Genomic DNA, 25,701 nt, shown 5'->3' on the forward strand with positions numbered 1-25,701 from the left:
GGGGGGGCGAGTATCGCAACCTCAACTCCTTCTTTCAGTCGCTTGGGATAGCTCATCGTTTAGCATGTCCACATACACATCAGCAGAATGGTTCAGTCGAACGTAAGCATCGTCATATTGTTGAAGCTGGTCTTACTCTTTTGGCCCATGCATCTGTTCCGTTTCGGTTTTGGAATGATGCTTTCACCACTGCATGCTTTCTCATCAACCGTACTCCCACTCGTGTTTTAAACATGAAGACTCCCATTGAGGTTCTCCTTAATGAACAACCTGATTATACCTTTTTCAAGGTATTTGGGTGTGCTTGCTGGCCGCATCTTCGTCCATATAATAAGCGCAAGCTTGAGTTTCGTTCTAAGAAGTGTGTTTTTCTTGGCTATAGCTCTCTTCATAAAGGTTACAAATGTCTTCATGTTCCCACTAATCGTGTCTATATATCTCGGGACGTCGTCTTTGATGAGCATGTTTTTCCCTTTGCCAAACTTCCTGTGTCCACTGTCGAACCACCTTCTCTGCATTCATCCTCTGTTGCTTCTGACCAATTTGATGATGTTGCATAATCTCCTTTCTTGTTACCTAACCATGGTGCAGGAACCGGACGTGGGGCTCGTTTGGAGCTGTTGGAGGATTCACCATCATCATCTCCGCCTTTTGATGGGCACGTCGATCGCCCTATGTTGCATGGCATCGATTCGCGTGCCCATGCATGGTCACCCGAAGAGCCCGTCGCGCCGAGCATCTCCACTGCTCGGTCCGCTACGCCAGCGACCGCCGAGTCTCCAGCGGCTCGGCCCTCTTCGCCAGCGGCCGCCGAGTCTTCAGCGGCTCGGCCTGTCACGCCGTCTTCGCCCGCGGCTCGGCCCGTCACGTCGTCTTCGCCTGCAGCTCGGGTCCGCGACGCCGTCCTCACGTCGCCTTCATCCACGGATCGGCCCGCGACACCGGCCGCGCCACGGCCCACTATGCCGGGCTCGCCATCGGCCCGGTCTGTGACGCCGGCGTCGCCAGCTGCTTCGTCTGCTCTGCCGGTTTCGCCGGTGGGCCGGCCTTCTTCGCTGACCGACCCCGAGGCTACTGTGTTTGGCTCCTCGTCACCGGCTGACTCGTCAACGTCGCCGTCCTCCAGCCCGTTGCAGGCTGCTCCGTCGACCTCGGTGGTTCCTGTGTCCCGACCACATACACGCAGTCGCAGTGGCATTTTCAAACCTAAGGAACGTAAGGATGGTACCGTTGCTTGGTTGGCTGCTTGTTTGGCTGCTGCTGTTGCGGATCCATCTTCTGAGCCTCGCTCATATCAGGCTGCCCTGCGCATTCCACATTGGCGAGAGGCTATGGAGCAGGAGTTTCATGCTCTCCTTCGTAACAAGACATGGACTCTCGTTCCTCCACCACCACGGGTAAATGTTATTGACTCAAAATGGGTATTCAAAGTGAAGAAGCATTCGGATGGATCTATTGAGCGTTACAAAGCGCGACTTGTTGCTCGCGGTTTTCGGCAGCGCCATGGTCTTGACTATGAGGACACCTTCAGTCCTGTCGTCAAGCCTACCACTATTCGGCTTCTTCTCTCCATTGCTGTTTCTCGTGGTTGGTCACTTCGTCAACTTGATGTGCAGAATGCTTTTCTACATGGATTTTTGAAGGAAGAGGTTTATATGAAACAGCCGCCTGGTTTCTATGATCCTGATCATCCTGACTATATCTGTCGTCTCTCCAAAGCACTATATGGTTTGAAGCAAGCTCCTCGTGCCTGGCATGCCCGCCTTGCCTCTGCCCTTCGTGCTCATGGGTTTGTGCCGTCCACTGCTGACACTTCATTATTTCTTCTACAGAAGCCAGAAGTCACTATGTATCTTTTGGTAATGTCGATGATATTATCCTTGTCAGCTCTTCTCAGTATGCTGTTGATGCTCTTGTCTGCTCTCTTGGTGCTGATTTTGCGGTCAAAGATCTTGGGAAGCTTCACTACTTTCTTGGAGTTGAGGTCACTTCTCGTGCTACTGGTCTTGTCCTTACGCAGAAGAAGTACTCCTTGGAGTTGTTACAAAGAGCGGGCATGCTGAAGTGCAAACCGACCACCACACCCATGTCGTCTACCGACAAGATAACAGCTGTTGATGGTGAGCTTTTGTCTCCTGCGGATGCCACAGAGTACAGGAGCATTGTTGGTGGACTTCAGTACTTGACGATCACGAGACCAGATATCTCTTATGCTGTTAACAGGGTTTGTCAGTATCTTCAGGCTCCCAGAGATACTCATTGGGCTGCTGTTAAACGCATTCTTCGTTATGTTCAGTTCACCCTGACATTTGGTATGCATATTCGGCCGACTTCCTCTCGGGTCCTTTCGGCCTTCTCTGATGCAGATTGGGCTGGTAGCCCAGATGACAGGCGATCCACGGGGGGTTATGCAGTATTCTTTGGCCCTAATTTGATCGCCTGGAGTGCTCGGAAACAGGCTACTGTGTCACGTAGCAGTACTGAAGCTGAGTACAAGGCTGTGGCTAATGCTACTGCAGAGATTATTTGGGTGCAGTCTTTGCTTCAGGAGTTGGGTTTGTCTCAACCACAGCCTCCTATTCTTTGGTGTGATAACATCGGTGCTACATACCTTTCTGCAAATCCAGTATTTCATGCCCGAACGAAACACATTAAAGTTGACTATCACTTTGTACGGGAACGTGTATCACAGAAGCAACTCCAGATCAAGTTTATCTCATCTAAGGATCAACTTGCAGACATCTTCACTAAGCCTTTACCTCTGCCACAGTTTGAGGCTTGTAGGCGCAATCTTACCCTTCTCAGTTCTTTAGAAAGTGGCTAAGATTGAGGGAGGGTGTTAGACTATGTATAGCTTCTGTACTTATGTACGTATTGTAACACATCCATTATATATAATGAGATAAGCCACCCCTAGAGGGTTGTGCTGGTTCCCCCAAATCTTATTGTCTTACAGGCAATCTACCACTCCATGCAGGATACTATTGGTTTCGCTCAGGAAATGCTCTTTTGATCTATAAAAAATAATCCCGTGAGTAGCCCTAAACATAAGACATGAGAACCTGAAGTAGTCTTAACCAACAGATGCTCCCTGAGTAACTGACTGAGTGTGTCCTTAAATCATTTGTTTTTAGGTACATGTCCTTAAATCATTTGACATTGTCTCAGAGGTTCCTTTTCAGCACCAACACAAACATGTTGATCGGCTCTCTTGCTAATGACTTAAATCTGCATATGGACTCCTGTTGTGTACGACCAATTCAAAATAAGCACCAGGGGTAGGTGTACGAAATGCAAGACCATTTCCAACTACCGGTAAAAACGTATTGCTGAAGGAATGCTGCCTGCTTTTCGGTGTTAGCGAGAGCAGGATAAATAAGTCGAATATATCATTCAGTTAAGGCCATAAAATGTCCAAACTTCGAAATGTTCTTTTAAAGCAGGAAACGGCGTTCATATGGGGGAAACGGCCACATTATTTAATCACTACTAAAATCAAATCTGAACCCTAAAAGATGATCAAAAATTGATTTGATAAAACGTGGGCTTCCTAGTGGTCTCAGTAAAATGCAGGTGTAGCTGAAACGGTCTTCACGGAAACAGCCACCTGACTAGCAACTTGGACAAAAATACAGCATAATCTACATGTGTGCTTGTTGAAGAGCACCACGCAGGTACTCCAAACTGCTTCTACAATGCGCCAAAGGAACCGTTCCTCTTTCTTGAGAAGGCCCCAAAGACTGTTCTACGTGCCTGGACTAGTAGATTAGTTAGAACATCCGCATGAATCACATTTTTTTCTTTTTGCGGGGGGCGCATGAATCACATTAGCCCCATGAGAATTTCGTGTAGCCGTTCCCGAAAAATTAAACGTGTAGCCATGTCTAATCGTAATCGGTGGGGAAGTTTCCGCAAGAACAAGGTGGTGGGTGGGTGGAGTCGTTGATCCCACACGCTTTCCTGCGCACGACTGTCTGACTTTTCGCTTCCGGTGGCCGGCCTCGACAGGGGTAGTAGGTAAAAAAATAAAAGAGGAAGATCCCGACTCGCGGGGCCCGCACGTCAGCCTCACGTGGAGGTCAAGGAGGCGCGGCGAGCTGGGAAGGAAGGAGAGGAGAGAAGGGGGAGAGGGGATCGATTTGGGTACCAACCAGGAGGAGAGGAAGAGCATGAGGGCGCAGCCGCGGGCGCCGCCGGGCCGGAGCGCGGCGCCGCAGCAGAAGCAGCGGCTGGCGACGGCGGCCACGGCCTGGCCGACGAGCAGCAGGGCGAGCGCGGCGCCGGCCATCCCGGTGGCCGCGTCCGGGCGGTACACGCAGTAGGTCCACTCCTTCCTCGCGTCCGTCTCCAGGCTCGCCTGCGGCACGCACGGTACACAGCAGCACTACGGCGTTAGGCACTGGGGCGGAGAGCTTCAAAAGAAGAAAGGAGGAGGGGCAGCAGATCGGGGCGTACCGATGGGCGGCTCTGCTCGGCGCCGATGGCGAGGCCGAAGGCGACGAGGTCGATGAGCAGGATGGCGGCCAGCACCGCGGTGGAGCCGGCCATGGCGGGGTCGGCTGTGGCTCGCTGGCGCCACAGGCTCACCGGTTAATTGGTCCGAAATTTCAGAGCGTGTGTGCCGTCTGTCGCGTCCCGGGCTTTGGCTTCGGGTACAAGGACAGAAAGATCGAGAGGGGATCCGGCGTGAGGGATACCGTGGTCCGTGGCGTGTCTCGCCGGTTGGACTAACCGGCCTAGGCATAAACAAAGGAAGGAGCAACAGTAGATCGTAGATTGGTCGCGTCATCTCTCTTCTGTCTTCCTTTCGTTTGTCGCGGCTAAAAGCCATTATAGACGCCAGCGCAACGTGACAATGTAAGGGCATATACAATGATGACATATGGATACAAATGTTTCATGACAAAATGTAATTTGAGGCATATGTGCTGATTTTTTTCTCTCCAATGCAAACTACTACTAGTGGACCTTATCAAAAAACAGAATGTGACTCACTACACATGCATCCCTCCTTTCCACTTCAACTTTTCCAACTTTATGCACCGGACCACACTTTTTCTCTCTAAGCACCCGCCTCCTGAAAAGGATACTGCTTCCCCATACGAACCTATTTTTTCTGTTATCCGATCCTACATGGCATGTGAGGCATCACCCAGGGGCTATGCATTGGACATGCCCTAATACTCCCTCCGTTCTCTTATACAAGACCACAGGTATCAAGATAAAAAATTAATGACTTCTGTGCAAGTCAACTTTTCTTTTTGTTAACCGGGATCGTTAATACACCACATGCATGCAACAAATGAATGGGAAGGAAGTGGTGTCAGGACCCCGACACAATGTCACATCGATCTAGCCTGTAACACCCCATATCACTTTGCGGCCTCACGCACGGTACTCCCACGGGTGTCGCCTTACCTTTGCCCGGGACCGTTTGCGCCTTTTGGCTCACGTATATGATGATGTCGCTAGCATCCATATGATAAGGAGCCCGGGCTGACATGACTAGTCGTAAACCCAAAGTGGCACAGACTTACAGGGACAGGCATCCATGACCCAGCATCAAACTTGTCGGTCATCAGCAAGTGGGTCCGGGCTGTAGCACTGGGCTAGCAGGACTCCGGTAAACCGGGCTGTAGCGGGCTAACAGGGCTCCGGTACTCAATGTGTGACATTTCCCCAAAGAGACAGACACAGGAACGAAGAAGGACACATGCCGGCCAGCCTAAGTGTTCCGGAGCAGTAGCAAGCTACCATGGCTCAATGGAAACACTAGGAGACATTTCCCGGTAAGAGAGGCTACTAAAGATAAACAACTAGATAGTCAGATCCCACGCATACCAAGCATTTCAATCATACACACAATATGCTCGATATGTGCAAATACAACAAGGCATCACAACATGACTCTACGACACAAGTACTTTATTTAAAGGCTCAGAGAGCCATACATAATATACATACAAGTACGGGTCACACGACCCACATTCAAGTCATACAGTCATACAAGCCAGCAGCGAAAGTAACTTGTCTGAGTACAGACAACTAGTAAAATAAAAGAGGCTTGGAAAGCCTATCTATACTACGTGGACCTTCACAAGCTCAGGATTACCACCTGGGCCTTAGTCTACCCGTCGATGTCAACGTCTACGAAGAACCCATCAGAAGGGGTTGCAGCGTCTTCTGTAAAATGTAAATTATAGCAACATGAGTACAAAGGTACCCAGCAAGACTTACGTCAGATCCTACATACATGCACATTATCAAGAAGGGTTGGTGGAGTTATTGCAGCAAGCCAGCTTTGACTCTTGGCTAAACTATCCTACGAGACTCCAACTTGAAATGGTTTTGCGCACACGAGTCCACTACTCACCACTTCAATACACTACCGAGAATCCACCTCCGTCTTCCTACGGAGGGGCCATCCACGGCACTCACGCTTATCTTGAAGCTTTTAGTAGTTTCCAGTTTACTTGTCTATGAACTGTATAGGCAACCAAGTAGTCCTTCACCGCGGACGCGGCTATTCGAATAAATTAGGTTAACCCTGCAGGGGTGTACTTCTTCATACACGCTTTCACCACTTACCGCCGTTTACACGACATGTACTCGGCAACCTTCAAGCGGAAGCCCAACGTAGGTGTCGGCCACGACCTACCTAATCACCTAAGTCTCCAATCCAGGTTTATCGCCTATCCAGGTTCCATCCGCAGGGAGTCCGGCCGAGGTTTCCCATACGGCCCCGAACGATGTGTACAGGGTTCCCGAGATACCTAACGGGTATCCGATACACCGTGCCACGTACCTACCGCATCACAGCCCACCCCTACGGTCAGCGCTGTCCACGGCCTCCAGTAGGCTACAAATACCAGAAACTACTTGCAACTCCTGGACAGAGAACTAGGGTGAATAAGAAGCCGAGAGGGTCCATTGGTTTCGGGCCCAATGCATGGTAGTAGCTGATTCTTAAATCACACATACAGATCTCAGTGCTTAAGGTCGGCTTCAATGAAACAACCCACCATGTACTCCTACATGGCCTCTCATCGATACCTTTACCAAATCGTGTTCACCACATCACTCTCAATACCGGCATGATCATTTCACTCTAGCCCATCACCCAGATGAACCAGACCTAACACGACTCTAAGCATAGCAGGCATAGCAAGGTAGGAACAACACATACATATGGCTCAATCAACTCCTACACATGCTAGTGGGTTTCATCTAGTTACTGTGGCAATGACAGGTCATGCAGAGGAAATGGGTTCAACTACCGTAGCACACAGCAGTTTGAAACTCGTTGTCTTAATGCAGTAAAAGAGAGCAGAAGCGAGAACATGGGATTGTATCGATATGATCAACTGGTTGGTTGCTTGCCTGATGGGTCGGTGCACTGATATTGCTCTTCGTTAGGGTAGTCACGGTACTCCTCGGGGGCAGAACCTGCCGCAAAGAACACCGATACACAACGTTACCAAACAATATGCAACAATATGATGCATGCATGAGACATGGCAGTATGAGTGTGTTGGGCTAATGCAACTAAGACCAGATGGGTTTGAGCCAATTTGAACCAAAGATTCAAATTCCAAACACATTTGTGATCTTAAATAGTGCTTTATCATGTTTTGCACTAAACCTCAAGTTAGCTTGTTTAAACATGCATGAAACTAGTACAGATGGATAGATTGGATTTTTCTGATCATTTTTCATATATAATTTGTTTGATTTGGAGCTACGGTTGAATTTATATGAATTTTTGAAGTTTGGGTTATTTTCTGGAATTTATAAATCATTTTAGATTTATTTTAATTCCAGAAAAGGATTACTGCGTCAGCATGAGGTCATGCTGACCTCAACAAGTCAACAGACCCGGTCCAGGTCAAACCTGACGCGTGGGTCCAGGGTGTCAGTGGCTAATTAACTAATTTAATTTAGTTTAAACTAATCTGGATAATTAGCAGAAGGGGGCCCCACCTGTCATTGACTCAACAGAGTCAACCAGGGCCCACCCGTGGTCAAAGTCAACACGGCTGCACCGGCGTTTAGCCGCCGGCGAGCCCGACGCGGCGGCCGAAGTGGTTTTTGCCGTTCCGGCCACCAAATGGGTCGCGGAGGGCATCGGGGTGGAGCTGAGGACGAGCCGCGGCTCTTGGTGGAGTCAGTTGGGGTCGGGGTGGCCGGAGTTGGCGCCGGCGACGACCTAGGCGGCCACCGGAGTTCGGTTGGGGACGTACTCGAGGCTAGGGTGTGCGGTGAGGTGCGGGGAGTGCACGGTTGGACTCAACGCAGCATGGTGAGTGCGATGGACACCGAGAGGTGGCCGGAGGATGGCCGGGAGCACGTCGGCGACGAGATCCACGGCGGTGCGTGCGGGTGATCTTCGTGGGGTGGCTACACGGCTCGGGGGCGAGAGAGGAAGAGTAGGAGAGGTAGCTAGGCTCACAGAGCACCCGTAGAGGCCACCGGCGAGGTCGGGGACGAGCTGATGCGGCGACGGCGTTGAGAGGGATCTCCGGCGAAGGCGAACTCGGGCGAGGTCGGTGCGGTGGACTCGGGCCTCACGAGCACGCGGGGCTCGGTTAGCTCGACGAAGTGGACGGCGGCGGAGCTCCTGGATACGACGAGACGACGCACGGGCGGCGGGGAGCGCGGCTACGGCGATGGAGCGGCGGCGGTGGCGTCGGCCATGGCTGGGGAGCGCGAGGGGGAGGAGCTGGAGAGGAGAGGGGACGTCTGGGGGGGTTCGGGGGAGAGAGAGGGGTCGATCCACGGCGTTAGCCGGGCGAGTGGAGCGGCGAGGCGGCGAGCAGGTGCGTGGCACCCATGCGGTGCTCGCCATCGAGCACCTGCCTGCCTGCCTGGCCGGCCAAGCAGCTCGCTGGCGCGGCGCTGGGCTGGGCCGGCAGGTGGGCCGGTTAGCGGGCGCCAGGTAAGTCTTTCTGTTATTTTCCTTTTTCTATTTTTCTGCAACTTTGTTGAATTTTTAAAAATACCTAGGCAACTCCTAAAATCACCAAACTGCTCCTGGTCCAAAGTTGGAATATTTCCAACATGAAACATTTCAGTTTAGGAATATTTGAGCATTTGAAATATTTTATATAATTTTAAATGCCCAAATTCAAATACTTATTATTTAATTCAAAGACCCTAAGATGACCTAGAAAATTGTGCAACACTTTTGGCAGAGGTTCTGAACCAAGACAAAAATGATGGACATTTTAGAAGGGCATTTCAGGTTCATTGAAAAAGTTTTTAGTAAACCCTAGTTGGTTTCAGAGGGGGCTGGGGGTTCTGGCATCCCCATTTCAAGTTTCTGATGAAATGATAGACATGATGCAACACTCTAATGCATGAACTAGCTAGGGTGTGACAACTCACCCCCACTCAAAAGAATCTCGTCCCGAGATTTGGGTTCCTCCGGGAAGAAGGCGGGATACTCGAGTCGAAGACGATCCTCCCTTTCCCAAGTTGCTTCATTCTCAGAATGGTGCGACCATTGAACCTTGAGAAACTTGATATTATGACGTCGAGTGGTACGCTCAGCTTGATCGAGGATACGAACGGGGTACTCTTGATACGTGAGATTATCTTGGAGGTCAAGCGTTTCGTGGTCCACTCCACGGATAGGATCCGAGAAGCAACGCCTGAGTTGAGAAACATGGAAGACGTTGTGGACTCTGGAGAGACGCGGAGGTAGTTCCAATTGGTAGGCAACTTCTCCTCGTTTTGCGAGAATGCGAAAGGGTCCAATGTAACGAGGAGCCAATTTGCCCTTGATACCGAAGTGATGGATTCCCTTCAGAGGAGTAACCCGAAGGTAAGCCTTCTCGTCAACCTCAAAAGTCATAGCCTTATGTTTTCGGTCATATTGACTCTTTTGACGAGATTGGGCTGTTTTCAACTTTTCACGAACGATGCGAACTTGGTCTTCTGCTTCCTGAATCATATCCGGGCCAAAGAATTGTCTTTCCCCGGTTTCTGACCAGTTAAGAGGCGTTCGACACCTTCGTCCATAGAGAACTTCAAAAGGGGCTTTGCCCAAGCTGGATTGATAGCTGTTGTTATAAGCAAATTCGGCAAATGGAAGGCATTTTTCCCACTCCATTCCGAATGAGATAACAGAAGCTCGAAGCATGTCTTCTAGAATCTGGTTGACGCGTTCCACTTGACCACTTGATTGAGGGTGGAAAGCGGTACTAAAAGAAAGGCAGGTTCCCATAGCATTTTGGAAACTTTCCCAAAATCGAGAGGTGAAAAGACTTCCTCGATCCAAGTTAATTTCCAAAGGAACACCATGGAGAGACACTATTTGGGAGATGTACAAGTCTGCTAACTGACTAGCAGTTATACTCTCACGAACAGGTAAGAAATGGGCCACTTTGGAAAGACGATCGACAACGACGAAGATAGCATTATTCCCTCTCTTGGTCCTGGGAAAACCGGTAATGAAGTCCATACCAATTTTATCCCATTTCCATTCAGGAATAGCTAGGGGTTGAAGGGTGCCAGCAGGTCGTTGATGCTCTGCTTTTACACGACGGCAGACGTCGCAATTAGCAATATACTGAGCAATTTCTCTCTTCATCCTAGTCCACCAGAACCTCTGGCGTAGGTCCTGATACATCTTAGTGCTACCGGGATGAATAGTGAGAGGAGATTCATGAGCTTCCTTAAGGATCAATCGCCTCAGGTTTTGCACCTTGGGGACCACTAGTCGATTCCCGAAGTATACGAATCCTTGATCATCGATGGAGAAAAAATTCGCAACTCCTTTCTTGATGTTTCTCTTGATGCGGGAAATTCCCGGATCTACTTTCTGTGCTTTGATGATCTAATCCGTAAGGGTAGGTTTCGCCACCAAGGTGGAAAGAAATCCTTGAGGAACAATGTGAAGGTTAAGCTTCCGAAATTCCTCATGGAGAAGCGGTTGACTTTGTTGTAACATCAGGTTGTTACAATAAGATTTACGACTTAGCGCATCAGCCATGACGTTGGCTTTCCCTGGGGTGTAAGTTATTCCTAAGTCGAAATCTGTGATCAACTCGACCCAACATCTTTGCCTGAGATTTAAATCCGGTTGGGTGAATATATACTTCAAACTTTGGTGATCAGTGTAGATTTTGCAACGATTGCCGAGAAGGTAATGTCGCCATGTTTTGAGTGCATGGACTACGGCTGCAAGCTCTAGATCATGAGTAGGGTAGTTTTCCTCATGTGGGTGTAGTTGCCGTGAAGCATAAGCAATTACGTGTCGATCTTGCATGAGAATACAACCTAGTCCTTGTCGCGAGGCATCGCAGTAGATAACAAAGTCCTTAGAGAAATCTGGCGGTACCAATACGGGAGCAGATGTTAGGCGTCTTTTCAGTTCCTGAAAACTGTGCTCACATTGTGGAGTCCACTCGAACTTTTTATATTTCTTGAGGAGTTCAGTTAGAGGTTTGGCAACTTTGGAGAAGTTCTCGACAAAGCGACGACAATAGCTCGCTAGGCCAAGGAAACTCCGAACTTGCTTGACCGATTCAGGTGGAGTCCAATTAAGGACGGCTTGAACTCGCTCAGGGTTAACAGCAATGCCTTTACCAGAAATTACATGTCCAAGATAGGTCACTTCTGACAACCAGAATTCACATTTAGAAAATTTGGCATAAAGGCGATGCTCTCGAAGTTTCTTCAGCACTAGCCTTAGGTGTTCGGCATGTTCTTCCTCGTTCTTGGAGTAGATGAGTATATCATCGAGGTAAACCACAACGAATTTATTCAAATACTCCATGAAGATAGAGTTCATCAACCGAGAGAAGGTGGCTGGGGCGTTGGTTAAACCGAAGGACATGATGGTGTACTCGTATTGGCCATAACGAGTTACAAAGGCCGTTTTTGGAATGTCCCTGTTCCTGATTTTGATTTGATGGTAGCCCAACCTCAAATCCATTTTAGAGAAGACTGAGGATTCAGCGAGCTGATCATACAGGTCGTTGATCCTGGGAAGCGGATACTTGTTCTTAATTGTGACCAAGTTGACAGGTCGATAATCTACAACCATCCGGTCCGTACCATCCTTCTTCTTGACGAAGAGGACGGGGCAAGCCCAAGGAGATGAACTAGGTCGGATGAAACCCTTTTTCAAGGACTCATCGAGTTGTTTCTTAAGCTCGGCTAGTTCAAAAGGTGCCATCTTGTAGGGTCTTCTGGAAATCGGGACGGTTCCTGGAATGAGATCTATCACGAATTTGACATCTCTGTCAGGTGGAACACCTGGCAATTCCTCTGGGAAGACATCCAGAAAGTCACGGACTACCGGAACGTCCTGAAGGTCTGGCAAAGGGCTAGCGTTAAGAGAATATAACTGTCGCTCGGTTATTCGGGTCAAGATATTGACTATCTTCCCCGAAGGATGGGTGAGTTGAACAGTCCTAGAAAAGCAATCAATTTTGGCATGATGGGCTGACATCCAGTCCATACCCAAGATGATATTAATATCCGAAGATTTGAGGGATATCAAAGATGCGAGAAAAACAAGTTTGTCGACTTGAATTTCATTTCCATGGCTTACTCTAGAAGTTTGCCATTTGGATCCCGGGGTTTGAATTACCATATAGGTGGGCATCTCACCGAATGTGGTGTTATGCAGACGAGCATAACTCTCGGATATAAATGAATGAGATGCTCCTGTATCGAAAAGAACAGATGCTGGGTGGCAATTAACAAGGAGCGTACCGAGAACGACGTTGGGATCTTCTTGAGCCTCTTCCGCAGAAACACAATTAACATGGCCACGAGCAGTGGTGGCTGGCTTGGCGTGGAACACTTTCCCTGTCGGCTTGCCGTGGCCAACAGTTTTTGCTGTCTGGTTGGGGTTGGTTTGGGGACACTCGCGCATATAGTGGCCTGATTCCCCACACTTGAAACAAGTCACGGAACTGGTACGTGGAGGGGCATTGTTGGTTGGACCACCATAGGGCTTGGCTGGTGCATATGGCTGAGCTGGGCGAGGCGCCTGGAAGGATGGCCTCGGTGTGAACCTGGGTGGCAGGGCAGTGTTAGGCACCCACACGCGGCGCTTCCGAGGACCAGCACCGGATGAGGAACCCAAGTCACGGCCATGCTTGCGTGTTGCTTCATAATCAGTCTGACCAGTCTCAGCACTGATGGCTTTGTTAACAAGCTTCTGAAAAGATGTGCACTCATGCAGACGGAGGCCGCGGCGAAGCTCAGGACTAAGCCCCTTACGAAACCTTGCCTGCTTCTTGGCATCAGTAGAAACTTCCTCCGTTGCATAATGGGCAAGGTTACCAAACTCCCTGCTGTAAGCGTCAACAGAGAGTCGACCTTGAGTGAAACTACAGAACTCCTCACGTTTACGGTCCATGAGACCCTCCGGAATGTGATGTTCACGGAAAGCCTCGCTGAATTCAGCCCAAGTAGTGACATGGTCCGCTGGGCGGATAGCTCCATAAGTCTCCCACCATAGACTAGCGGGGCCTTCAAGATGATATGCAGCAAAGGTGACCTTGTCAGCCTCAGCTACTAGCGCAGAACGCAGTTTGTGAGAAATACTGCGAAGCCAGTCATCAGCGTCGAGAGGCTCGACGGAGTGGTGGAACGTGGGTGGATGTAACTTGATGAAATCACTAAGTGACACCAAGTTAGTCCTCTGATGGTGTGCTGTGTTCTGTTCAATACGCTCCAACAAACGGTTGGTCTCCCGCTTGTTTCTCTCAGCCTCTAGCATAACTTCTGCCAAAGAGGGAGGGTGAGGCAGATTTGTATCCCCAACTCTGCTGCCTTCGGCCTGCTCTGGGGGAGCAGGGTTGTTGCGGGTGTTGACCATCCTAGGAAAAACAAGACAATGGTTTAGTCCAACATGACAAGATTCCGACATAGAATGTAGAATGTAATGGACAACTCAGAATGCAAGATGATCATCCGTATGACATGGTAGATACAGAAACTACTTCTTTTATTTCATCGTCATACACACCATACGAGGTTTAGTACAAGACCAACAAGTACTACTACGGTGAGAGGAGGATTACATATCATCGGAGGCATCCCAAGCTCCTATACATTATTAGTTTTACACCCCCGGGATTACTACATGCTAAGTCATATTCCACAAGTCATGCAGGACGGTGGGAATACAACTATTACAATACCTAGTGGAACTACTACTATCTCAGTCATCTTCATAGTAGTTCTCATAGAAGTCTCCTCCATAGCCTGGAAGTTCAACGTGAGCATCCGGAAACAACCGGTCCTGAGGAGCCTGTGGACCAAAAGGGCTAGGGTGAGGTCTTGGACCAACAAACAGTGGCCTGCGAGGACCACGAGGTGGGGTGATGCCTCCCACATCACGCCAATCCATCATGTCCGGCAGAGCAGACCTAACAGGATACAGATCTCTCATATCCATGCATCCAGCTTGCACAGCCGGTGCAAACCGAGTCAAGGTGGCCCAATGATCGGCGCGGGTGTTGAAAAGCTCCATTCTCAAGGCCCGATTCTCTCGGTCCTTATCCTCGAGCAACTCAGCAGTGGTGCGAGTTAGTGAGTCCTCCTGACTGGGGTCAGCATAGATAGCCCGGAGATATCCGTGCGCTCCAGGAAGTGAAGCTGGCATATACCGAAAGTCGGTGTTGCAAAGCAGGCTAGTCCTGACTCGCATGATGGTCATCATAGAATAAGCCGCATCTTGCACAGCCATCTCAATAGTAACACCGAGCCCATAGGAACAGTGAAGAGCCTCGATAGAACCAGGATAAGAGGGAAATATCCGGACGGTGCAAAGATACTGGCTTTGGTTAAAATCTCGAAACTGCTCTTCGACCGTGTATTCGGGATACCAATGGTAACCCGTCTCGATCATCATTCGGACTAACATAGCCGTATGACCGGTCACACCAATGCATCGGGTCAGGCGAACCACTTGATTTTGGTCGCGAGTGGCCATCTGAAAGCACAATTATAATGCAAAGGCATTAGAATTTCTAGCAAAATTTCGACAGCATAACGGCTGTAAATGCTCAGGAAAGGTTTGAGACATTTATCAAAAAGTTGCATAGACACTCAACAATATCATATCAAGGTTCTGAGTTCAACTTATCAGCATAACAAGGTAGTAGAACTGAACTAGGCTTGTAGTCATCAAACCTATAAGGTACTACTGATTCGTAACACGTGAACCTGATAGAGAGAGAAGATTCTAATCCTTAATCCTCGGTAGAAGAATGGACTGACTCAGATCAGAATGCCATGAGGTAAAGAAGTAAAAAGAGCCTTACGTACCATCCCACAATCAATTCCCCTATATATAACTAAAGCATTTCTAGACTCAACATCAACCAGTTTGGCTTGGAGAACCTACAGGCAGTCCGGCTCTGATACCAACGCTGTCAGGACCCCGACTCAATGTCACATCGATCTAGCCTGTAACACCCCATATCACTTTGCGGCCTCACGCATGGTACTCCCACGGGTGTCGCCTTACCTTTGCCCGGGACCATTTGCGCCTTTTGGCTCACGTATATGATGATGTCGCTAGCATCCATATGATAAGGAGCCCGGGCTGACATGACTAGTCGTAAACCCAAAGTGGCACAGACTTACAGGGACAGGCATCCATGACCCAACATCGAATGTGTCGGTCATCAGCAAGTGGGTCCGGGCTGTAGCACTGGGCTAGCAGGACTCCGGTAAACCGGGCTGTAGCGGGCTAACAGGGCTCCGGTACTCAATGCGTGACATTTCCCCGAAGGGACAGACACAGGAACGAAGAAGGACACATGCCGGCCAGCCTAAGTGTTCCGGAGCAGTAGCAAGCTACCATGGCTCAATGGAAACACTAGGAGACATTTCCCGGTAAGAGAGGCTACTAAAGATAAACAACTAGATAGTCAGATCCCACACATACCAAGCATTTCAATCATACACACAATATGCTCGATATGTGCAAATACAACAAGGCATCACAACATGACTCTACGACACAAGTACTTTATTTAAAGGCTCAGAGAGCCATACATAACATACATACAAGTACGGGTCACACGACCCACATTCAAGTCATACAGTCATACAAGCCAGCAGCGAAAGTAACTTGTCTGAGTACAGACAACTGGTAAAATAAAAGAGGCTTGGAAAGCCTAGCTATACTACGTGGACCTTCACAAGCTCAGGATTACCACCTGGGCCTTAGTCTACCCATCGATGTCAACGTCTACGAAGAACCCATCAGAAGGGGTTGCAGCGTCTTCTGTAAAATGTAAATTATAGCAACATGAGTACAAAGGTACCCAGCAAGACTTACGTCAGATCCTACATACATGCACATTATCAAGAAGGGTTGGTGGAGTTATTGCAGCAAGCCAGCTTTGACTCTTGGCTAAACTATCCTACGAGACTCCAACTTGAAATGGTTTTGCGCACACGAGTCCACTACTCACCACTTCAATACACTACCGAGAATCCACCTCCGTCTTCCTACGGAGGGGCCATCCTCGGCACTCACGCTTATCTTGAAGCTTTTAGTAGTTTCCAGTTTACTTGTCTATGAACTGTATAGGCAACCAAGTAGTCCTTCACCGCGGACGCGGCTATTCGAATAGATTAGGTTAACCCTGCAGGGGTGTACTTCTTCATACACGCTCTCACCACTTACCGCCGTTTACACGACATGTACTCGGCAACCTTCAAGCGGAAGCCCAACGTGGGTGTCGGCCACGACCTACCTAATCACCTAAGTCTCCAATCCAGGTTTATCGCCTATCCAGGTTCCATCCGCAGGGAGTCCGGCCGAGTTTTCCCATACGGCCCCGAACGATGTGTACAGGGTTCCCGAGATACCTAACGAGTATCCGGTACACCGTGCCACGTACCTACCGCATCACAGCTCACCCCTACGGTCAGCGCTGTCCACGGCCTCCAGTAGGCTACAAACACCAGAAACTACTTGCAACTCCTGGACAGAGAACTAGGGTGAATAAGAAGCCGAGAGGGTCCATTGGTTTCGGGCCCAATGCATGGTAGTAGCTGATTCTTAAATCACACATACAGATCTTAGTGCTTAAGGTCGGCTTCAATGAAACAACCCACCATGTACTCCTACATGGCCTCTCATCGATACCTTTACCAAATCGTGTTCACCACATCACTCTCAATACCGGCATGATCATTTCACTCTAGCCCATCACCCAGATGAACCAGACCTGACACGACTCTAAGCATAGCAGGAATAGCAAGGTAGGAACAACACATACATATGGCTCAATCAACTCCTACACATGCTAGTGGGTTTCATCTAGTTACTGTGGCAATGACAGGTCATGCAGAGGAAATGGGTTCAACTACCGTAGCACACAGCAGTTTGAAACGCGTTGTCTTAATGCAGTAAAAGAGAGCAGAAGCGAGAATATGGGATTGTATCGATATGATCAACTGGTTGGTTGCTTGCCTGATGGGTCGGTGCACTGATATTGCTCTTCGTTAGGGTAGTCACGTTACTCCTCGGGGGCAGAACCTGCCGCAAAGAACACCGATACACAACGTCACCAAACAATATGCAACAATATGATGCATGCATGAGACATGGCAGTATGAGTGTGTTGGGCTAATGCAACTAAGACCAGATGGGTTAGAGCCAATTTGAACCAAAGATTCAAATTCCAAACACATTTGTGATCTTAAATAGTGCTTTATCATGTTTTGCACTAAACCTCAAGTTAGCTTGTTTAAACATGCATGAAACTAGTACAGATGGATAGATTGGATTTTTCTGATCATTTTTCATATATAATTTGTTTGATTTGGAGCTACGGTTGAATTTATATGAATTTTTGAAGTTTGGGTTATTTTCTGGAATTTATAAATCATTTTAGATTTATTTTAATTCCAGAAAAGGATTACTGCGTCAGCATGAGGTCATGCTGACCTCAGCAAGTCAACAGACCCGGTCCAGGTCAAACCTGACGCGTGGGTGTCAGTGGCTAATTAACTAATTTAATTTAGTTTAAACTAATCTGGATAATTAGCAGAAGGGGGCCCCACCTGTCATTGACTCAACAGAGTCAACCAGGGCCCACCCGTGGTCAAAGTCAACACGGCTGCACCGGCGTTTAGCCACCGGCGAGCCCGACGCGGCGGCGGAAGTGGTTTTTGCCGTTCCGGCCACCAAATGGGTCGCGGAGGGCATCGGGGTGGAGCTGAGGACGAGCCGCGGCTCTTGGTGGAGTCAGTTGGGGTCGGGGTGGTCGGAGTTGGCGCCGGCGACGACCTAGGCGGCCACCGGAGTTCGGTTGGGGACGAACTCGAGGCTAGGGTGTGCGGTGAGGTGCGGGGAGTGCACGGTTGGACTCAACGCAGCATGGTGAGTGCGATGGACACCGAGAGGTGGCCGGAGGATGGCCGGGAGCACGTAGGCGAGAGAGGAAGAGTAGGAGAGGGGCGAGAGAGGAAGAGTAGGAGAGGTAGCTAGGCTCACAGAGCACCCGTAGAGGCCACCGGCGAGGTCGGGGACGAGCTGATGCGGCGACGGCGTTGAAAGGGATCTCCGGCGACGGCGAACTCGGGCGAGGTCGGTGCGGTGGACTCGGGCCTCACGAGCACGCGGGGCTCGGTTAGCTCGACGAAGTGGACGGCGGCGGAGCTCCTGGACACGACGAGACGACGCACGGGCGGCGGGGAGCGCGGCTACGGTGATGGAGCGGCGGCGGTGGCGTCGGCCATGGCTGGGGAGCGCAAGGGGGAGGAGCTGGAGAGGAGAGGGGACGTCTGGGGGGGTTCGGGGGAGAGAGAGGGGTCGATCCACGGCGTTAGCCGGGCGAGTGGAGCGGCGAGGCGGCGAGCAGGTGCGTGGCACCCATGCGGTGCTCGCCATCGAGCACCTGCCTGCCTGCCTGGCCGGCCAAGCAGCTCGCTGGCGCGGCGCTGGGCTGGGCCGGCAGGTGGGCCGGTTAGCGGGCGCCAGGTAAGTCTTTCTGTTATTTTCCTTTTTCTATTTTTCTGCATCCTTGTTGAATTTTAAAAAATACCTAGGCAACTCCTAAAATCACCAAACTGCTCCTGGTCCAAAGTTGGAATATTTCCAACATGAAACATTTCAGTTTAGGAATATTTGAGCATTTGAAATATTTTATATAATTTTAAATGCCCAAATTCAAATACTTATTATTTAATTCAAAGACCCTAAGATGACCTAGAAAATTGTGCAACACTTTTGGCAGAGGTTCTGAACCAAGACAAAAATGATGGACATTTTAGAAGGGCATTTCAGGTTCATTGAAAAAGTTTTTAGTAAACCCTAGTTGGTTTCAGAGGGGGCTGGGGGTTCTGGCATCCCCATTTCAAGTTTCTGATGAAATGATAGACATGATGCAACACTCTAATGCATGAACTAGCTAGGGTGTGACAAGTGGCTAGGTGTCATTATGACTACATGCATGTAAGTATTAAAAAGTTACTAGTACGAGGAAACATCATTAATTTTTGCCTTGGTTACTGTTGGTGGTCTTGTATTGATGTAAAATGTATTTTTGATAGTGGCCTTGTATAAGGGAATGGGGGGAGCAGCAGGGCAACCATAATGAGTGATGTCAGCCCTTTTCAAATGGAGGTGTCGCTTAATAAGTTCGAAAGGCGCAAATAGCGTGACCCCGACGGCCAGAATCATTGTTTTGATTTTAATTGATGATTAACACCATTTGATCCTACTTTGAGACTTGGCCCATATTTGACCTTTTCGGTACCACTAGTATCGATGGCGGTTAGGTTACACAACGTACCGTGGGAGACATCGGCGGTAAGGACATGGTCAATGGTGGTAGACCCCGGCCACGTCACTCAGTCTTGCATACGTGTCAAGGTATGCTACCGTCGCTGAGTTTGGCGGTAGGCGCTTGGAGAGGTATATGGCTGACGGGCCTGCGGGTGGGCCCCCCACCCATTCGACCAGTTCTCCCTTGTTTATCCCGAACAGAGAGGAAACTCCTCTTTCCTTCCCTCCAATCCCACCTCAGATCTCTTTCGTCCATGCGGGTTTTTTGGTGGACCCTCCCCCCCACTCCCCCTCCCATGTAGAGCAAGGTAATCTCCTTTCGTTCCTACAATTTTTGGGGGGTTGTTTTGTTTAGCGTTATATGCAAGTGTACAAGAATGTGTGCTTGTATACTCGTATAGATGTTTTCACTTAAATTGGCATATGTATGGATGAATGTTGGAGGCTTTTTTTCCAATGTGTATGGATGAATGAGTGGATATGTACATTGTTAGTGGTTAAGGGTGGGATTTATGGACGAATTGATATATAGATTGCAAACAAAATGTATGGATATTGTTGGATGAATGAATGGATATATAGAATGTCAGAGGTGCACTAAGGGTAGGTTTTATGGATGAATGGATATATATAACTGCAAAAGAATTGTCTCAAGTACTCCCTCCATTAAGAAATATAAGAGCGTTTAGATCACTAAAGTAATGATCTAAATGCTCTTAGAAATATAAGAGCGTTTAGATCACTAAGGTAATGATCTAAATGCTCTTATATTTATTTACAGAGGGAGTATGCCTTTATGGATGTACTCCTTCTGTCCGTGAACAAGTGTACTTCTACCTTTTGTTCTAAGTCAAATTTTGAAAATTTGACTAACTATATGGAAAAGAGTAGTAAGGCCCCTCCCAATGCTCCACCTTGTACAGTGAAGGAAATATGCCCTAGAGGCAATAATAAAGTTGTTATTTATATTTCCTTATATCATGATAAATGTTTATTATTCATGCTAGAATTGTATTAACCAGAAACTTAGTATATGTGTGAATACATAGACAAACAAAGTGTCACTAGTATGCCTCTACTTGACTAGCTCGTTGATCAAAGATGGTTATGTTTCCTAGCCATAGACATGAGTTGTCATTTGATTAAAGGGATCACGTCATTAGGAGAATTATGTGATTGACTTGACCCATTCCGTTAGCTTAGCACTTGATCGTTTAGTATGTTGCTATTGCTTTCTTCATGACTTATACATGTTCCTATGACTATGAGATTATGCAACTCTCGTTTACCGAAGGAACACTGTGTGTGCTACCAAACGTCACAACATAACTGGTTGATTATAAAGGTGCTCTACAGGTGTCTCCAAAGGTACTTGTTAAGTTGGCGTATTTCGAGATTAGGATTTGTCACTCCGATTGTCGGCGAGGTATCTCTGGGCCCTCTCGGTAATGCAGATCACTATAAGCCTTGCAAGCAATGTGACTAATGAGTTAGTTACGGGATGATGCATTACGGAATGAGTAAAGAGACTTGCCGGTAACGAGATTGAACTAGGTATTGAGATATCGACGATCGAATCTCGGGCAAGTAACATACCGATGACAAAGGGAAGAACGTATGTTGTTATGCGGTTTGACCGATAAAGATCTTCGTATAATATGTGGGAGCCAATATGAGCATCTAGGTTCCGCTATTGGTTATTGACCGGGGACATGACGAGGAGTCTCGAAATGGTAGAGACGTAAAGATCGATATATTGGACGACTATATTCAGACATCGGAAAGGTTCTGAGTGGTTCGGGTATTTTTCGGAGTACCGGAGAGTTACGGGAATACGGGGGAAGAAGTATATGGGCCTTATTGGGCTTTAGGGGAGATAGAGAGGCAGGCCACGCCCCCCCAATGACTAGTCCAAATTGGACTAGGGGGGCGGCGCCCCCTCCTTCCTTCTCTTCCCTCTTCCCCTTCCTTGTCTCCTACTCCTACTACTTGGAAGGGGAGGAATCCTACTCCCGGTGGGAGTAGGACTCCTCCAGGGCGCACCATAGGGGCCGACCCTCTCCCCCTCCTCCACTCCTTTATATATGTGGCCAGGGGCACCCCATAGACACAACAATTGATATCTTAGCCGTGTGCGGTGCCCCCCTCCACCATATTCCACCTAGACCATATCGTAGCGGTGCTTAGGCGAAGCCCTGCGTCGGTAGCAACATCATCACCGTCACCACGCCGTCGTGCTGACGGAACTCTCCCGTGAAGCTTTGCTAGATTGGAGTTCACGGGACGTCATCGAGCTGAACTGTGCTGAACTCGGAGGTGCCGTGCGTTCGGTACTTGGATCGGTCGGATCGTGAAGACGTACGACTACATCATCCGCGTTGTGCTAAGCTTCCGCTTTCGGTCTACGAGGGTATGTGGACAACACTCTCCCCTCTCGTTGCTATGCATCACCATGATCCTGTGTGTGTGTAGGAAATTTTTGAAATTACTACGTTTCCCAACAGTGGCATCCGAGCCTGGTTTTATTGCGTATATGTTATATGCATGAGTAGAACACAAGTGAGTTGTGGGCGATACAAGTCATACTGCTTACCAGCATGTCATACTTTGGTTCGGCGGTATTGTTGGATGAAGCGGCCCGGACCGACATTACGCGTACGCTTACGCGAGTCTGGTTCTACCGACGTGCTTTGCACACAGGTGGCTGGCGGGTGTCAGTTTCTCCAACTTTAGTTGAACCGAGTGTGGCTACGCCCGGTCCTTGAGAAGGTTAAAACAGCCCTAACTTGACGAACTATCATTGTGGTTTTGATGCGTAGGTAAGAACGGTTCTTGCTCAGCCCGTAGCAACCACATAAAACTTGCAACAACAAAGTAGAGGACGTCTAACTTGTTTTTGCAGGGCATGTTGTGATGTGATATGGTCAAGACATGATGCTATATTTATTGTATGAGATGATCATGTTTTGTAACGGAGTTATCAGCAACTGGCAGGAGTCATATGGTTGTCGCTTTATTGTATGCAATGCAATCGCCCTGTAATTGCTTTACTTTGTCACTAAGCGGTAGCGATAGTCGTTGAAGCAATAGTTGGCGAGATGACAACAATGCTACGATGGAGATCAAGGTGTCGTGCCGGTGACGATGGTGATCATGACAGTGCTTCGGAGATGGAGATCACAAGCACAACATGATGATGGCCATATCATATCACTTGTATTGATTGCATGTGATGTTTATGCATCTCATTTTGCTTTGATTGACGGTAGCATTATAAGATGATCTCTCACTAAATTTCAAGATAAAAGTGTTCTCCCTGAGTATGCACCATTGCCAAAGTTCGTCGTGCCGAGACACCACGTGATGATCGGTGTGATAAGCTCTACGTCCATCTACAACGGGTGCAAGCCAGTTTTGCACACGCAGAATACTCAGGTTAAACATGATGAGCCTAGCATATGCAGATATGGCCTCGGAACACTAGAGACCGAAAGGTCGAGCGTGAGTTATATAGTAGATATGATCAACATAGTGATGTTCACCATTGAAAACTACTCCATCTCACGTGATGATCGGACATGGTTTAGTTGATTTGGATCACGTGATCACTTAGATGATTAGAGGGATGTCTATCTAAGTGGGAGTTCTTAAGTAATTTGATTAATTGAACTTTAATTTATCATGAATTTAGTCCTGGTAGTATTAGCATATCTATGTTGTAGATCAATAGCCTGCGTTTAGCTCCCCTGTTTTATTTTTGACATGTTCCTAGAGAAAACTAAGTTGAAAGATGTTAGTAGCAATGATGCGGATTGGATCCGTGATCTGAGGATTATCCTCATTGCTGCACAGAAGAATTATGTCCTTGATGCACCGCTAGGTGACGGACCTATTGCAGGAGCATATGCAGACGTTATGAACGTTTGGCAAAGATCATATGATGACTACTTGATAGTTTAGTGCACCATGCTTTACGGCTTAGAACCGAGACGTCAAAAACGTTTTGAATGCCACGGAGCATATAAGATGTTCCAAGAGCTGAAATTGGTATTTCAGACTCATGCCCGAGTCAAGAGGTATGAGACCTCTGACAAGTACTTTGCCTGCAAGATGGAGGAGAATAGCTCAACCAGTGAGCATGTGCTCAGATTGTCTGAGTACTACAATTACTTGAATCAAGTGGGAGTTGATCTTCAAGATAAGATAGTGATTGACAGAGTTCTCTAGTCACTATCACCAAGTTACTAGAACTTCGTGATGAACTATAATATGCAAGGGATAACAGAAACGATTCCCAAGCTCTTCGTGATGCTAAAATCAACAAAGGTAGAAATCAAGAAAGAGCATCAAGTATTGATGGTTGGCAAGAACACTAGTTTCAAGAAAAGGGCAAAGGAGGAAGTGGAACTTCAAGAAGAGCGACAAGCAAGTTGCTGCTCAAGTGAAGAAGCCCAAGTCTAGACCTAAGCCTGAGACTAAGTGCTTCTACTGCAAAGGGACTAGTCACTGGAAGCAGAACTGCCCCAAGTATTTGGCGGATAAGAAGGATGGCAAAGTGAACAAAGGTATATTTGATATACATGTTATTGATGTGTACTTTACTAGTGTTTATAGCAACCCCTCAGTATTTGATACTAGTTCAGTTGCTAAGATTAGTAACTCGAAACGGGAGTTGCAGAATGAACAAAGACTAGTTAAGGGTGAAGTGACGATGTGTGTTGGAAGTGGTTCAAAAATTGATATGATCATCATCGCACACTCCCTATACTTTCGGGATTAGTGTTGAACCTACATAAATGTTATTTGGTGTTTGCGTTAAGCATGAATATGATTTAATCATGTTTATTGCAATACAGTTATTCATTTAAAGTCAGAGAATAATTGTTGTTCTGTCTGCATGAATAAAACCTTCAATGGTCATATAGCCAAGGTGAATGGTTTATTGAATCTCGATCGTAGTGATACACATATTCATAATATTGAAACCAAAAGATGCAAAGTTAATAATGATAGTGCAACTTATTTGCGGCATTGCCATTTAGGTCATATTGGCGTAAAGTGCATGAAGAAAATCCATGCTGATGGGCTTTTGGAATCACTTGATTATGAACCAGTTGATGCTTGCAAACCATGCCTCATAGGCAAGATGACTAAAACTCCGTTCTCCAGAACAATGGAGCGAGCAACTGACTTATTGGAAATAATACATACTGATGTATGACGTCTGATGAGTGTTGAGACTCGCAGCGGGTATCGTTATTTTTTGACCTTCACAGATGATTTGAGTAAGATATGGGTATATCTACTTGATGAAACATAAGTCTGAAACGTTTGAAAAGTTCAAAGAATTTTAGAGTGAAGTGGAAAATCATCGTAACAAGAAAATAAAGTTTCTACAATCTGATCGTGGAGGAGAATATTTGAGTTACAAGTTTGGTCTTCATTTGAAACAATGCGAAATAGTTTCGCAACTCACGCCACCTGGAACACCACAGCGTAATGGTGTGTCCGAACTCATAATCGCACTTTACTAGATATGGTGCAATCTATGATGTCTCTTACCGATTTACCGCTATCATTTTGGGGTTATGCATTAGAGACAGGTGCATTCACGTTAAATAGGGCGCCATCTAAATCCGCTGAGACGACACCGTATGAACTATGGTTTGGCTAGAAACCTAAGCTGTCGTTTCTTAAAGTTTGGGGTTGTGATGCTTATGTGAAAAATTTTCAGCCAGATAAGCACAAACCTAAATCGGAAAAGTGCATCTTCATAGGATACCCAAAAGAAACTGTTGGGTACACCTTCTATCACAGATCCGAAGGCAAGACATTTGTTGCTAAGAATGGATCCTTTCTAGAGAAGGAGTTTCTCTCGAAAGAAGTGAGTGGGAGGAATGTAGAACTTGATAAGGTAAATGTACCTT

At 47.8% G+C, this 25,701-nt stretch overlaps 1 protein-coding gene across 1 annotated transcript in view; it reads right to left on the reverse strand.

The window, feature by feature from the left end:
• The window catches only part of LOC119270690, an 8,494-nt gene extending 3,764 nt beyond the window's left edge, over positions 1 to 4,730 (reverse strand). The window contains exons 1-2 of the mRNA XM_037552736.1: positions 4,456 to 4,730; positions 4,152 to 4,357 (exon numbers count right to left, since the gene is read on the reverse strand). Of these exons, the coding sequence (XP_037408633.1) occupies positions 4,152 to 4,357; positions 4,456 to 4,548 (299 nt within the window). The 5' untranslated portion in view covers positions 4,549 to 4,730. The remainder of the gene's footprint in view (positions 1 to 4,151; positions 4,358 to 4,455) is intronic.
• Positions 4,731 to 25,701: the final 20,971 nt, after the last annotated feature.

Source organism: Triticum dicoccoides, chromosome 1A, assembly GCF_002162155.2.
Source record: "Triticum dicoccoides isolate Atlit2015 ecotype Zavitan chromosome 1A, WEW_v2.0, whole genome shotgun sequence".
In the NCBI taxonomy this organism is placed as follows: Eukaryota; Viridiplantae; Streptophyta; class Magnoliopsida; order Poales; family Poaceae; genus Triticum; species Triticum dicoccoides.